This window comes from Chlorocebus sabaeus, chromosome 21, assembly GCF_047675955.1.
Source record: "Chlorocebus sabaeus isolate Y175 chromosome 21, mChlSab1.0.hap1, whole genome shotgun sequence".
Classification (NCBI taxonomy): domain Eukaryota; kingdom Metazoa; phylum Chordata; class Mammalia; order Primates; family Cercopithecidae; genus Chlorocebus; species Chlorocebus sabaeus.
The window spans coordinates 30,206,839-30,223,646 of record NC_132924.1 but is presented as its reverse complement, the minus strand read 5'-3'; the positions used below and the strand labels follow the sequence as shown (position 1 = coordinate 30,223,646).

The 16,808-nt window shown below is 36.7% G+C and overlaps 1 protein-coding gene across 1 annotated transcript in view; it reads left to right on the top strand.

The window, feature by feature from the left end:
• ITPRID1 (ITPR interacting domain containing 1) overlaps nucleotides 1-16,808 on the top strand; it is a 92,618-nt gene that overhangs the window by 20,295 nt on the left and 55,515 nt on the right. The window contains 4 exon segments of the mRNA XM_073008996.1: nucleotides 918-1,004; nucleotides 3,348-3,550; nucleotides 6,719-7,290; nucleotides 12,025-12,082. Coding sequence (XP_072865097.1) covers nucleotides 918-1,004; nucleotides 3,348-3,550; nucleotides 6,719-7,290; nucleotides 12,025-12,082 — 920 coding nt within the window.

The window sequence follows — 16,808 nt, the reverse complement described above, 5'->3', positions numbered from 1 at the left end:
CCTGACTAATTTTTGTATTTTTAGTAGAGATGGGGTTTTACCATCTTGGCCAGGCTGGTCTTGAACTCCTGACCTCATGAATCACCCACCTCGGCCTCCCAAAGTGCTGGGATTACAGGTGTGGCCACCGTGCCTGGCCCAGCTATTCTTAGCAAATGTAGCTAGAACAAAATCAGCAACCCAAGTAGGATAACTTGTTCTTCTCGGAAACATTGATATCTGTGTTATATTTTTAATAAATTCTAGATATATGCCAACTGGCTATTATATTTGATGGGGCTAGATGTGATCCATGGTATAGCTGAGCTATGTATATAAAACTGAACTATTTTATGACAGGATTCCACTCTCTTTGGAAGCACTTTCAAATGATCTGCAAAGCAGGCCTATTGGATAGTGATGTTCATTTTTTTCCATAGTAAAGGAGTTTGTTAGAAATGCATATGGATGGCTACAGGAGCACTGGAGACAGCACTTACAGAGTGTTAGCCATGTGATATGAAATCCTTCACTAGTATGAGAATTAATGTGGAGTCACTTCAGTGACGGCTGGCTGTACTTCTTTCAGCATATAATTTTAACTTCTTCCTGAAAGTTGGTGCCTAGCAAAGCTGTGTTCCTGAAAGGTTCCCCAATGATATGCCATCTGTCAAAAGTGAGACATTCTGTCACCTTATTAATGAGTACTAGCGGGCACCTAACGCTTAAATTCTCACATCTTCTGCAATACAACACTCTTGAAAACAGGAGCAGCTCCTCCACTGCAAGCTCTCTTCTGCAAAGGTGTGGCCATTATTGGATTACTAGAGACTAAGAGGAAATGCAAATGTTTGCTCTGGAAGGAAAAGATTCACAATGACCTCCCAGGAGACTATCTAAATCAACACATCTGATTGTTGATATTTTCCCAACTGTAGATCTTTGCATCAGTTTTCAGAAACTCCCACCCTATCCAGAGGGACCAGTTTCAACTCTTGCTATTCTACTGCAAGTGTACCACAAAGGTATGTAATTTCCAGGTGCTTTTCATCCAGAGAAATCATTCTGTACCACAATGGATTTCATGAAATTATAAATAGGCACTTGTTGAATGAATGGATGAGAGAATGAATAAAAGATTTTCAAACCCCATCTTGCAATAACAATATAAAAGAGTTAGTAAAATTGGAAACAGACTAAATATCTGTCAGTGGGGAAATGGACAAATAAATGGTTGGCCAGTTCATTTTACAGAATTCCATATAGTGATAAAAAGAATAGGTAGACATACACATACTGGCTTAGAAAGATCTATATGCCATATTTTTTAAGATTAAAAAAAGCAAGATGCAGGAAGGTACATACAGTATGTTACAATACATAAAGCAAACAAGTGAAAACCGTAAAACATGTATGTAACTGCCTAGGAAAATGTCTGGAAGGATACACATGGGTTTAACTGGAAGAGGGTCAGGACTGGTGGTGGTAATAGCTGAGGGGAGTGAGAGCATTATGTGTACTATTAAAATTTTTTTTTAACAAAGTCAGTATATCTAATTTCTTCCACCATTAAATGTTACTTAAAAAGTTAATGATATTTTCACGATGATATGAAAATATGTTTAATGACCAATTGATACTTATATTCTTGGTCAAGAGACTGAAGCCTTTGGAAAGCAGGAACTATGTTCATTTTTGTGCCATGTGTACCTAGCACAGAACCTAGAACATGACAGATATTCAATAAATATATGTATAAATGGGTAGGATAAACATCGTTGTACAGTGAAGTCAATATGATAACAGATTAAATCTTTCATGCAACTTTAGATTTCTCACCAGAACTTTTTTCTTTCTTGAACCTCTTTTATATTCAGGTGTCTGTGTCAGTGTAATCAAGTGATTGGCATTCCTGATTCCCCTGTTAATCCCATGATTAAGATATCCAAATGGAGCCATCTCCACTTCACATTATAAGTTTCAGTAATCAATTGCACTGCATGGTGACCACAGTTAATATTAACTTATTGTGTATTTCAAAAATGCTAAAAGAATATTACTTCAGATGTGCTCACCACAAGAGAGGTAGTGGGTGTTTTAATTGGCTCGATTGACTATTTCTACAACATATACATAGATCGAAACATCACACTGTACTCCATAAATGCACACAATTATTATTTATCAATTAAAAATAAATAAGTATTTTTAAAAAGAGACACAAAATAATTAAAGAGGAAAAAAAGTGTGAACATGATGCTGGTTGTATCTGGTAAGTGGGCATCCCCAGTGAGATAGTTACCTGTTTTTGAATGTGTAAATGGCTAAGTAAATGAATTGTAGTTAATCCGATTTCAATTATGAAGTCACTGAAGTAAAATTATCTAAACTCTCCCAAATAGGCTCATTAGTGTTGCGTGTAAAGAAAAGGCAAACAAAAACTTCAACAAAAGAGCTGAGCAAACCTGGTAAAATCTTGTCAAAAGGTCTGATTCCCATGGAATCCCTGAAAGACTCCTGTAGTCTCCTGGGTTAGCTTAGTAACTTAGGCAAAGTTCAGACATGAACTGGCTTACATAATATAACCATTTATATTTATAAATAGAACAATTAAATATAGAATTGTAATATGTATATAATTATAATAAAATTAAATAATTTAGATATTTATACATATAAATCAAATTAAATATATAATTTTAGTAAAAATTATAAATATAATTTTCAACTAATTGATGTTTACCATTTAAAGTGCCAAAGTGGACTAGATCAAGTTGATAAAAGCATTTTTTGTTTCTTAGCCAAATACAAAAACCATACAGAACACATTTTAATTCTACCTAGGGACTTATAATCATTATTTGTAAACATCAGTTCTTGTAGTCTGCATTTAGTGATATCCTGGACAGATCTGCGTTGCTCAGGATGCTGCAGACTGTTGCTCTTTTAAAATAGCTTTCTTTGAGTCTACCGTTTACAGTTTTTGTTTGTTTGTTTGTTTGTTTTTGGTTTTTTTTTGTTTCATTTCTTGCCTTCAGTGACCACTCCTTTGTGGTTGTCAGTGCACTGCCTCTGGCTGGCGTCTGTCCTGCAGTCCCCCTGCCCTATCTGATTTCCCATGTGCCTGTTGTGGAATGGGAAGCCAGTTAAGTAAACTCACAGTGTTGGATGTAATGTACAGGCAAGTGGTCCCTGAGTGGGGGTGCAGTCAGTCCTTTAAGCATATAGGAACGCTAGTGAATGCACCATTTGTCGATTTAGGATCCTCTTTCACGCAACATCTGGGAGATTGGGTGGGTGAGGTGACCAGAAAAAAATGGTGTGGGGTTAACTGGTTTTGGATAAAGATATTCATATTTTTACCACAGCATTCCTGAATGGCTGGAATTTTGGGAGAAAGATCCAGTGGAGATTCTCTTGGATCTGGGATTTGGTGCCGATGAGCCAGACATCTGCACGCAAATCCCAGCCAGATTCCTTGGTTGTGGCTCAGCAGCCAGGGGGATCAACATCCGTGTTTTTCTTGAAGCTCAAAAGCAGCGAATGGACATTGAGAACCCCAACTTGTACGGTAAGCGAGGTTCCCGTGGCATTTGCATCTCAGCATTGGCAATGAATGGGCAGGTGGGCCACAGTGTAGGCAAGGAGATTGTGTGAAGTAGCACGCAAACCCTCTATTACAGTGACTTCACACACAAAAGATGAATTTCTTGGTCATCCTATATGTCCAGTGGGAGTTGGTGTGTATGTTCGGGAGAAAGGAGTATCTATTTGCTCCATGTTGTCCTCACTCAGGAATACGGCCTCTAATCTGGAACCTCACTAGTTGCAATAATAAGGAAAGGTAGAAATGGAGAATGATACTCAGCTCTTCAATCTTCTGGTCCTAACCTACACACAGCAGGTCTTGTTCACACTTCATTGGCCAAAATAAGTCACATGGCCACACCTAGCTCCAAGTGAGTGGGAATGTACAACCCTAACAACTGCCCAGAAGGAGGAAAGCTGGTAGTAATGGTGGGAAGCACTAATATGTACCATAGCCACACACCCAGGAGGCAGAGAAACTGGAATCTGACAAGGATTACCATGAATGATTAGGTGAAACCCTAATTTCCTCATTTATGAGATTTAGAACACTATCGTTTATACCTTGAGCTGTAAGTGATAGTTATTAATCTGCCGTGCCTCCTGATTTACTGTGTCTAAACCTTATAGTTAATCAGGCATGTTGCTATATTTCTTCAGCTATATTCTTCTTCAATGTAATCGTATAATCCTTTTCTCTAGGACATTACCAAGGATGTTCTTGGGGGTGTCTGTACTGTGCTCAAACAGTTTGGGGGAAAGATGCTTTGCAGCTCAATAGGTTTATTTACTGCAGGATTGATTTAATATGCTAAGGTGCACTTTCAGTCTCCTAGATGGGATGCAGTGCAGCATTTCAAAACCACTTAAATACAAAAGGCCTCTTGGAGAAGCATTGAGGAAGACTTTCCCACTTAAATACAAAAAGCATCTTGGAGAAGCATTGAGGAAGACCTTGTCTATAATACAGAGTTTGAGGAATTCCAGAGGGGGGAACTGACAAAATTACGATTATCAAATAAATTCTTTTAAATAAATAAATTCACTAAGAGGAAAGTCATGAGAGACAAAGTGTTTTTCTCAAGCAATGATCTGGAAGAGGGACTTTACTTGGAGTTCTCATTTTAGCTGCTGTTTCTCCCATTTTCATGTGGGTAAAATGGTCTCAAATTTCAGGAATGATATTTTTTTAAACGAGTATGTAAAGCCGAAGGTGTTGAAATGTAATATTTCTTTACTTTTTAGATGCAATTAATGTTGTTCTTTGTATCTCCTCTTGCAAGCAGCACAGAGATGCAAATTCTTTGATCATTCCTTTATTTCAGGAGAACAATGTCATTTACCAATATTTGAATAGCATTTGAGCTACTACGAAGTAAATATTTCACAAATGAAATTGACATATGGATTATAGGGAAACTAGGGGTTGGTCCCTGATTCTGTGATCTCTGGTGCACTCTTATTTTTACAACATAACCCTTGATTCAAGGAAAAAGAGAAAGTCAAATACAAAACAACCAATAATAAAGCTAGTTGGCAGATAGAATGGAAAATTGTATCTCATTCAAAGTCAACATAAACGTTTAAATTTGGGAAATGAGAATCAATTAGTCCATTGTTCAATTTACCCAAAGGCAAAAATAAAAGAAAACACTTATCTGACGCTTCAGACTATTGTGTTCTCTGAAGTGACTTAACCAATTAAATTGGTAGGTTTTTGTCTTAGTCTAAATATAAAAACTGCCATGGATGGATGTAAAGCAATCATAAAAGTTGAATTATCATTCAATTGTACCCTCTGGATCACAAAAGAGATTTAGTTTCAACTACAGCTTCATGTAATCAGAATTATCCTAAAACATACAGAACCCCACAGTTCCTATAGGTCTTGGAAAAATATCACAGTCCTCTGGGAGAAATCTGTCACTTTTTTTGGAGTAGAAGGATGACTAGTCAATACTTCTTTTAGGTAAAAGAAACAGGTAGGCACTGGCTCATGAGAGTCAGGGACATTGCTGTGATGGTGCAAACACAACAAAAGACAACATCCTTGCCTACCTATGTGGTCCTTGACCTTCGCTGAGTTATGCAGCCTCACATGCTATCACTGTAATTAAGAGGAGGCTGGTTAATAAAAACAAAATATTCCATTTGTTTTACAATGGTTTTATTATCTTGAGATACCAAAAATATTTTCCATGTTTTTTTTTTTTTTTTTTTTCCCAAACTGGCAATATGTTCTCACTTTAGCCCTGTTGCATTAGGTCTCTTCCACATGCTAATTAAGTCAATACTGTACTTACGTATGGCCCAAATGATAAAGGCCAGATCATCCAGAAAGGCTTAACAAGTTGATGAACTGGTTTGTTTTGAACGGTAAATGGGTTTTTACTTTAATGACTATCTTCTCTGGAAAGACTGAGGAGAATATATTCCCTTCCTAAGTCTTGCTCATTTATAATCATTATTTTAACAACTGATACTTACATGGCATTGTGTCTTTACAGTTTTGCTTTAGTGACCATGACAGATGTGAAAAATACATGAGAGATGAAAAGACTGGCCATTTACTATGTGCCTGGCATGGCTCTAGCACTGTTTAGCTCTTAGTTATTTTATTCTGAGCTCAAACATCCAGTGAATGGTTGACCTGGGATTTGGATCCAGGCCTTCCAACTCTATATGCCATGATCTTTCCACACTCTCAGGTGACAGTTTGGATAGGGATGATATAAGCGATGGTAGGAATATACATCACATAGAGTCATGGAGGAATATTCAGGTAGCCTCATGTTGATAGCACTGGGTTCACTCTTTAATATATGTTAGTATACAGATTCACCAATGCCTACAGTTTTTAATACCTAACACATAAAATCTATAGGCATATATGAATCTATATAATTATGTGTCTTCAACTAAATATAAAAGCTGTTCACTTTCCCCACAACACAACAAAATCTTACTGCGTAGGGAAATCATCTCCATAATAGTAATGGCATATACTGAGAAAAACTTCAGTTTCAAGAGCCTAATGTCCTTCCTATCTTGTGAAAATTTCATTTTAACGGGGTCTTCAGTTTTTACTACATGAATACAGTTTCAGCAAAAAGACCCAGTCTAAAACTTTCTTGTTTCTTGTGTTGTGCAGGCCGTTTCCGACAGCTGGAAATCCTGGACCATGTGACCCATGCCTTCTCATCTTTGCTGAATGATGTCAGCATCCTGCCAAACGGAGCTGAAGAGAAAGCTGGAGGAGAGAGTGTGCAAAGAACCTCAGTGAGTGCCACCAAAGAGCATCGAAGAAGGATGGGTAAACTTATAAGGAGAGCTTCAAAACAGAACATCAGGAGGGATTGTAACCCAGAGGCATCAGAGTCCTTCAAGATGAAAGATGAAGTTTTTATCCCCTTTACAAAACCATGGGAGTGTGGAGCAGAGCTAGCAGCAACCTCAATCAAGCACAAGCAAAATCATTTGTCTTTGTCAGTAGAACATCAGTCTCTCCAAGCCTGTGATGATTTGCTACCTTATCCTCCCCGCGATCTTCTGGGCAAGCAATGGCCTTACTCATCTATGCCAGCCAAGCAGATTGCTCCTTCCTGTGTGTCTGAGGGGTCAGTCAAGGGCAAAACTCAGAAGGAGAACTTATTTCAGACTAACAAGCTCAAGTGCTTTTCTCGTCTTGCGGGTAAAGGACCAGACTCGTTTGAAATGGAAGAGGTCAGTGTTGCACCAATGTGCCCAACCTCCTAAGGGAAATAACCTTCACTATGACACCCTTGTTTTCCAGACTTCATTTCACCACTTCATCTTTTAATCCTTCAGCATGACATCTTAGTGTTCTGAGTCAGTTTAGTGATTTAAAGTCATTCTAGTTGCTTTTGTTGAAAATAAACTAGTAGGAAACCAGCCTTTGCTTGCTCCAATGTCTTTCCTTTTTCTTGCTCACAGTTGAATCCATAGGTCATTTCTGTCTTTGCTTTTGCTTAATTATTTTATATACCTGTATGTGTGCTTTTTATCTACTCTCTAACTTTTCATGTTTTATCTTCTTCAAGGATCAGTTCAACTAATTCCCACTCAGTGAAACTTACCTTGACCACTTCTTCTCTGTGTTCTCATGGCTTTAGCAGTGTGAGCTCATTATGTCAGAGATTGAGTGTGTGTCAGTGCTGTCTCTCCAAAAACCTCTCAGCTCCTTTAGGGCCGGGGATGTGTGTCGGAAGTAATTTCCCCCACAATGCCTAACACAGGGCCTCAGACAAAGCAGTATGGACTTGGGTATGGTCTTGATTTTAGGGTGTTAGTATGATGTTTATTTGTTTGCTTTGGGATGTATCGATTTTCACATAGCTTGACCTTCATTTCACACACGTTCTTTGCTCATCCATTCCTACCTTCATTCATTTACACTAGTTTTTATCTTCACTTAGATGACATTCTCACTTGTACATCTCAGAGTTGTTTTTTTCCCCCCCAAAAAAATATGTATACATGTCTGCTTATCTGTCTATTCATAATGGCAGCTAGGATTGGGAGTTAACTTGTTGTTAACTCTGTTATTTAGTATAATTACAAATAAGTCGTTACAAAGGAGGAACAAGGCTTTTCTCTCCTTTCATCTAAATTATCTAAAAGTAGGGCAGGATATTTGCATGCAAATTCCAAAGTGGGCTTACTTCTCCGTTGAGCCCTCTATGTGCCAGGCACAGAAATGGTAACAGAATCTGCCTTGAAAAGGGAGCTACAGAGAAGTGGCAGGGATGGGCACTGACACCATAAGATGGTAGGCACAGGGGCAGCACTACAGATACACTTTACATCACTACACAGACATATTGTTGGGTATTCCAGGAGCAAGTAAAGGCATTCTTAGCCAGCCTGGGGCTGAGAAGATAAAGAAATTTGTAGAAAGTAAGGCTTAATCACAATTTTAAAAGAAGAATAGGATTGAGTCAGGTGAATATGCCTATTGGCATAGCTGCATCCCACAAAGATATAAAAATTATTTTAAAATATGTAGATGTTAAGGTTCCTAATATCTATGTATGTGTATGTATGTTTGTGTACATATATGCCTTGTATAAAAATTAAAGAACCTTAAAATGTTAAACTGAATTTAAGTAGTAGCATTAAAATGAATAACAATAATAAAAGGAGGAAAAGAAATACCTTTGGTCAAATGCCCTGATTTGAGGATAAACTGAGAAGGCTAAAAAAAGAATTTTTTAAAACTTAATCTTACAAAGATTATTTAATTACTAAGCCAATAGTTAAATTACTGTAAAAAATGTCAAGTCAGCCGGGAGCTGTGGCTCACGCCTGTAATCCCAACAGTTTGGGAGGCCGAGGCAGGTGGATCACCTAAGTTCAGGAATTCGAGACCAGCCTAGCCAACATGGTGAAAAACCGTCTCTACCAAAAACACAAAAACAAAAACTAGCTGGGCATGGTGGAGGGTGCCTGTAATTCCAGCTACTCGGGAGGCTGAGGCAGGAGAATCACTTGAACCTGGGAGGCGGAGGTTGCAGTGAGCTGAGATCGCAACACTGCACTCCAGCCTGGACAAGAGTGAAACTCTGTCTCAAAAAAATAAAAATGAAAATAAATAATAAATAAAAGGTAAAAGAATGTCAAGTCAACCTGCTATTAGCTAGGATCCAAACAAAAAGTGTCACCAAACTCCAACCCATTGTCAAGCCTCATCAGACTCTATTGTCCCTGAAGGTTCTTCTGCTTCAAACTAGACTGATTTAGAGAAAAATAATGTTCCTAGTATGCCATTGAAATTTCAGAGGAAAGGAATAGACAAACATCAAATTTATCAAATTTGATAAATTTTATATAAATAAATAAGAAAAGAATGTTAGTCCTTGATTGGTATACTTTCAAGAATTTTAAAATTACGATTATTCAAGAAAATACTACATATTAGTATATATTTGGGGAGAGAGTAGAAACACACTCAACACCAAAATAAAGAAAGCAAATTCACATGTTTCTTTGGCACATAGTAGGTACTTAGTAAATATTTGTTAACTGAGTAAACATCCAAAGAATTTGACAATATTGATTTAATCTAAGGATGGCTTTCATAGGAAAACAAAATATTCTGTCAAATTTCACAGCCATCTTGGTGTTTTTATGTTTTAGGATTTGTGTGTGTGAGAGACTGTGTGTGTATGTAAGGCAGAGATAGTCCTAAAAATGATAAAAAAGAAACACACTACTTGAATTTCATTTTTAATAAAAAGTGCATATAAAATATTACATTCTCACTGGGGAAAAAATACTTGTTTCACTCAATACCAGTGGATGAGTAAATGAAGCTTGGGTAGACTGTATCTTAAACAGAAACCAATGCCAGATTTAATATTTATTTTTCAATGTCAAATTTTAAAATCCAATTATAAGAAATGAAAAATCTGTGTGAAACTGGCAGATTTTCATGGCATTTAAAACAAGAGCCAAGGTACTTAAATATCTAGCTATCAGAATTTCAAGTATGATTGGCCAAATTTTGCCTCCAGATCAACCAATGATGCTTTCCCTAAAGTTGTACTAAAAGCTGAATTTGGCAATGTTTGTCTCACTTCTCAAAAGTATAATTTCAACAGATTTGTGCATAGATTTTTTAATGGAAAAATCAACATTTTTTTGTTTAATTTTACTTAGTAAAATTGAGTCGGCCCCTCTCTTTTTAAATTCCCAAATACAGTAAGTGAATTTGATACTTGTAAAATTTGTGCAATGTAAACTCAAGGTAGGATACTTCTTCATATTCATAATAAATAATTTTTAGCTTTCCCTCCTGTTTGCATATAAGCATCCTATTCTCTAGAAGTCACATGTGAGAACATTAACCATATTATTAAACAATCCCAGTCAACATCTTGATTAGGTAGGGAATATTTCAAAAGCTATAACTATTTCTTTATTTTATTTTTTTATTAATTAATAAGTTTGGCTCAGGTGGAATAACCCAGGAATACACATGGCTTTCATTTGAAATGAATGGGGCTTTTCCTTTTTTTTTTTTTTTCAAAAGACAAACATGTGCTTCACATTGCCTTAAGTGGATTTTTCTCCATGATAATGGTCATAGCAAAGCTTTTTATTACATTTGAAAATGCATATGACACTCACTGATTTGAGTTACCAATACCAGTGAAAATAATGCTAAGAAGTATGTCTAATAGATTACAAGTATAAAGTAACTTATTTGAAAAAAAGATATGAAGGATTAAAAAGAGAGATTAAAAATTTTTTCTTATTACAGTTGAACTATATCCTCCTGGTCTCCAGTCTATTCCTGGGTTAGAGGTCATTTTTGGCCATATGTACCACAATGTTTAAAATGTTTATGTTCTTTGATTCAGCTTTCAGTATTCAAATATCAATTCCAAATAAGTAATATGACATGCAGATACAGATTTATGAACAAGAATATTCACCTCAGCGTTATTTCTAATTGCAAAATTTAGAAAACATTCCAACAGTGGGGGAATTGTTAAGTAAACTAATGTACTTCCTGAGAACAGCCTATTGTCCTGTCATTAAATATGTTTTCAGGGAAATTTTATGATGTGGAATAAAATTCCCGCTTCAAATTTTTGAGCGAAAAATTTGACTACATGACAATATCCAGAATAAATGTATATAAAAGAAAACTTTCAGAGAAATACTCCAAAATGTTTTTGGAGTAACAGTAACTGTTTTCTTATCTTCTTTTTATTTTTTGGAGAGATGGGGTCTCACTATGTTGCCCAGGCTGGTTTTAACCACCTGACTTCAAGTGAACTTCCCACCTTGACCTCCCAAAGTGTTGAGATTACAGGCATGAGCTATCAAGCCCAGCCCCGTTTTTTTACTTTCTTTTTCTATGCATCATGTTTCTATAATTAGCTGTATTGCTATTTTAGAAGTAATATGCATTATTTTGTTTAATGATAACTTTATTTTCATCAATACAGAAGTATTCATTAATTTCTTTAAAAATTTCAAAAATAAATTTTGTTCTAGCAATTTGGAAACTAAAATTTAAAAAAATGTCTAAGCATTATATAGCAACTAAATTTTCTGAATTGCTTTCCATAAATTTATCAAGCCCTAATTAGCTTTCTCTAAATATACTTAAAGTTCTTTGGAAGCCAAAAACAATCTAGAATAGAAATATTATTATTTAAATGTCTTTCAAATGCACAACTTCCAGAAGCAGCATTGATCAGCCCATCCAGATGTGATCTTCCCCTTTCCTCAACTTCTTTAATTCTTTGAATCTTTATCATGGGTACCTTGTCCCCGCTACCTCCTCCCAGCAGACTGTAAGTTATTTAAGTTCAGGATCTCATGTTTATCCCTCTTATCAGTTGCCAGTCTCATTATATATTGATTAAAATAAGAGAATTTATTTGACAAAATTTCTAATGACATTGATGCATTTTGATATCTTAGGTCCAGAGCTTTGAAGAAGAGACTGGTAATCCTCTTGACATGACTTCAGGAACTGTAGGTAAGAATTCATCAAGGTGTGTGATCTCATTAATGGTCTTTCAGAACGTAAATAACTGGAATTTAAATTTCTTAATATGTACAGAGCTTAAATTACCTGTAGAAGATACTCTACATTCATGCATCTTCTGAGATACAAAAGCCTACTGGTAGGCCAGGCGTGGTGGCTCATGCCTGTAATCTCAGCACTTTGGAGGCCGAGATGTGGGAATCGCCTGAGGTCGGGAGTTCAAGGCCAGCCTGGCCAACATGGCAAAACCCCACCTCTACTAAAAATACAAAAAAATTAGCTGGCACAGTGGTGTGCACCTGTAATCCCAGCTATTTGAGAGGCTGAGGCAGGAGAATTGCTTGAACCCGGGAGGCAGAGGTTGCAGTGAGCTGAAATCATGCCACTGCACTCTAGCCTGGGCAACAAGAGCAAAACTCCATCTCTAAAAACAAAACAAAACAAAAAAAAACTACTGGCAATGCAAATGTACATTTGCAAAAGACCACAGAAACAGTCAATATCCCTGGGGCTAATGGTGTGTGTGGCTTGTCTGACACTAACTCTATATGATCTGACTACCATAGTGGAATGAATTTCATGGGACTGAGCCTGACTGTGGGGAGGAGGGTACTTTTTCACTCCTTCCACCAACTGCTTCATAGTGTACACACCGTTTCATTTAACTGGGTCTCAGTTTTTCCATCTGAAATAAAGAAATAAGTGCAGATAATTTTAAGTTCTCTGCTAGCCCTTGCATTCTACATTTTGTATAATCTTAATGCTGAACTCTCAGTGGACAGAGGTTCCCTAGATGTAGCTTTGCAAGTTTTCTCTCAGAATGATGCTTTAACATCCTAAACAAGAGACAAGGAAACCCTTCTCTCTTCCTGGTTTTTATTCCCCCATTCAGTTGTCACTGTGATTCAGCATTTCCATGGTCCTATAAGGCAGTTAGAAGTAGGCACAATTAGTCCAGCAAAATGCAGCAGACGAAGCTCATGCATTTCCTGGAAGAAAATATGCAAATTTTTAATTTAATTTAGTGCTGTGTCAAACACATCTTTTTCATTACAAAGTGTATGTATGGGCCTCATTTTGCTAAATGCTGTTTAGAAATTATGCATTAGTAATTATACGGTCCTGCTGATTACATAAATTGTTATCCTGCTCTTCGAAGTAATTACCACATAACCTGCATTGAGGCTTATAAGACAAAAATAAGCATCTGTTTTCCATCTAATTGAATGCTTCTCAATGAAGCTGGAGGTCCCCTTGCCAATAGGAATTGCCTTCTTTGACATTCTATTAAGAGATCAATTGATACCATGTAAGCCGCTCCAATCATTCCAAAAAATTATTTGGGAAGTTAGACAAAAATTACTAATCTACATTTCATCTCGAATTGAGAGAGCAAAGTAAGGTAGGTGAAGGAGAGCCTAATGGATAAAATCTGAATTATAGTACAGCAAATGTGATATTGTTACTTTCGAAAATAGTGTTGTTAACCAAAACAAACATAAGACTCAGAATAAATATGTAAAATTAGTTCAATTAATGGGAAAAGGAAATTATCATATGTATGTGATAACTGTGTGTGTAATCACTTTGAGATATTGTATACACGCATTTTTTCTTAAAGTATAAAACAATTACTTCATTTTAAAGATGAAAGCACATGGACTATTTTGACCAAAATATTATAGCAGTAGTGATGCTGTGCTAGTTTCAGCGCCACTCACTCAGCTGCTTCCTGGCTCTTGAGATATTTCCTCTTGGAACATTCCCTCTGGGAACGCAGCCCCGATATTGTGCGAAGCCCAAGTGACATGAGGATGCCACGCATGGACTCTCTGGTGGACAGTGCTGCATGAGCTCCACGTGAATACCATCTTTGATGTCCGGCCCCAACTTTCAGATGACTCTAGCCCAGGTGCCATCTGATGCAACTACATGAGAGAATCCAAGAGAAAACCACACTGAGCTGGCCAGCCCACAGAATCAGGAGATAGCAAATTGTTGTTTTAAACACATAGGTGAAGGTACATGATGAACTCTTCAAATACCTTTAAAATTTGTTAAAAACCAGTATTAAGACTGTATTGCCTCTGCTCATGTGCAATACTGTGCATACTAGCAGAAAAATTACATTTAAGCATTTCCTAATTGAATGTGAACAAATCGACTTTATATAGAAAATTGGGACCCAAGGCCACAAATATACTCTCCTCCCTGAGTCCCCTAAAAATAAAATGTCACTTAAATGACAAGGGAATATAAGGAAAAAAAGGAAATATATAATAGTGCTATTTAAAAGGAAGAACAGGAGGAGAAGTCTATCATTCATATTCTATAAGACTAGGACTTCGTGTGGGATTTACTGTGGATGAAGTTGCAGACAATTCTAGGTAAAGAGCCCACCTAGGGATTAAAAAGATGAGTCTACTGCAGGACTATACTAACATGATAAGGTAAAAATTTCCAAGAGAATCTCACTTAGCTATCAACTTGGATAAGATACGCCTTCCCTACCACCTTATAAAATCATCAAACCAAGCAAAATTATAAGATTTAGCAGTTCAAAAACCAGAAGTTATTCAGAATAAATGTCCACTAAAAAAATGATTACAAAGAAACATGACAAATCCTCAGGAATTACTGTTCTCAGTGAGTTGTATGAGGACATGGCATCTATGTAAGAGAAGCATCTCCAATGAGTAGATTCCTTTCAGATAAAACATACAATGCTTGATTCTGTTTCTGATGCTAAGTAACTCCTAACGAGCCAACCCTCCCACAGAGAATAATCATAAACTCTGGACGAAATATTTTTAAAATTCCTACATAAAGGCACCGAAGAGTAACCAAAAGTGAACAGAGAGTGGAGGGGGTTTCAACACATAGAAGGAAGGAATGGCTTTGGGTAAGTGTCCTGTTTTTTAAAAGTTTTTTAGCTTGAGGGTAGGCTCTAGTTGACACTGTCCTAAAACTCTAATAGAAAGAAGCAGTATTGGCCGGGTGCAGTGGCTCATGCCTGTAATTCCAGCACTTTGGGAGGCTGAGGTGAGTGGATCACTTGAGGTCAGGATTTCTATACCAGCCTGGCCAAATGGTGAAACTCTGTCTCTATTAAAAATACAAAAATTAGCCAGGCATGGTGGTGGGTGCCTCTAATTCCAGTTACCGGAGGCTGAGGCAGGAGAATTGCTTGAACCTGGGAGGCAGAGGTTGTGGTGAGCCTTGACTGTGTCAGTTGCACTCCAGCCTGGGCAACAGAGTGATACTCCGTCTCAAAAAAAATAAAAAGTAGCAGTCTTACTAGTTAAAAAAAAAAGCAGAATATAAAATTTGAGGAAATGATAATAGCTGAAAAGAGAAGGGGGAAAATCACAGAAAGGAGAGAACCAAGGACGAAAATCTTCAAATTCTAGGAATTAAATCTTTTCAAATCTCTAGCCAATTGTTGAACCAAACACACATGGAAAGGACTTAAAGAATCTGTTAAGACTAAAAGATGTGAACTGGGATTTTCATTTGGAATTTGGAGTTTGATTCCAGACAAGTTCCTTGCCTCCTTAAACAACATACCATTCACAATACTCAGGAACAATAAAATTATACTAGACACATGAAGAAATGAGAAAATATAACTCATATGCAAGAAAAATGGCAATTAATGAAGACAAGCCATGAGAAAGCCCAGATGTTCTAATCAGCAGATAGGGAGATTATTATAATTATGCCGAAGGATGTAGAGGAAAATATGCTCACAGTGAATGAAAAGATAGAAAATCTAAAAAATAGAATTATAATTAAAAAATAGAAATATAATATATGTAGTTTGTTTTTTGAGATGGGGATCTCACTCTGTAGCCCAGGTTGAAGTGGTACAATCCTAAATCACTGCAACCTTGAACTCCTAGTGTCAAGAGATCCTCCTGCCTCAGCCTACCAAGTAGCTGGGATCATAGGCGCACGCCACCATGCCCAGCTACTTTTTTAAAATTAAAATATAATTTTTAAAATACAATAGAATTAGTAAGAGACAGACTGGTACATATATAAAAATGACTGAAAACTAGGAGATGTTTGAGAAATTCTTAAGAACTAAGTGGGAAAAGAAAAAGAAATGAATATAATAAACAAAATGTCAAGGAAGACGGATCCAAGAAATAGTACATAGATGTAAGAGGTGGTTGCAGTTGAACTCTTAATGTCTTAAATTTTGACTGGAGTTCTAAAAAAGATATATATCAGATACAAAGTCAATATGTGACAAGCATATATATGTAGTTTTCTAAGGAATTTGTAGGAATCAGTTCCACAACATTAAACATTTCAGCCATCGTGAATATAAAGAGGGGACAAGTTGCAGAGAGAAGAAAAAAATGGATGAAGATATTTCATTGGAGAACACTGTTTCCCTGCTGGGTATCCTCATTCCTTCTTTGGAGGAAGATTGAGGACACTAAATTTCACTCGTAAGCAGTAAGAAGCCTGCAAGGAGATTACTCACAGAGAAGTGTCATTATATTTAACAAATACAGACACACTGTGACAGGTACTGTTCTAAATGTTTCATATGCTTTACTTAATTTAATCCTTAAAATAAACTTTTAAAGTAAGCAGTATTACTATTTCTGTGTATTAGATGAAGAAACAAGCACGGAGAGGTTAAATAATGTGCCTCAGTTTCTCATAGAGTTCAAAGTGGTGCCAGGTTTCAAATTCAGCCTGT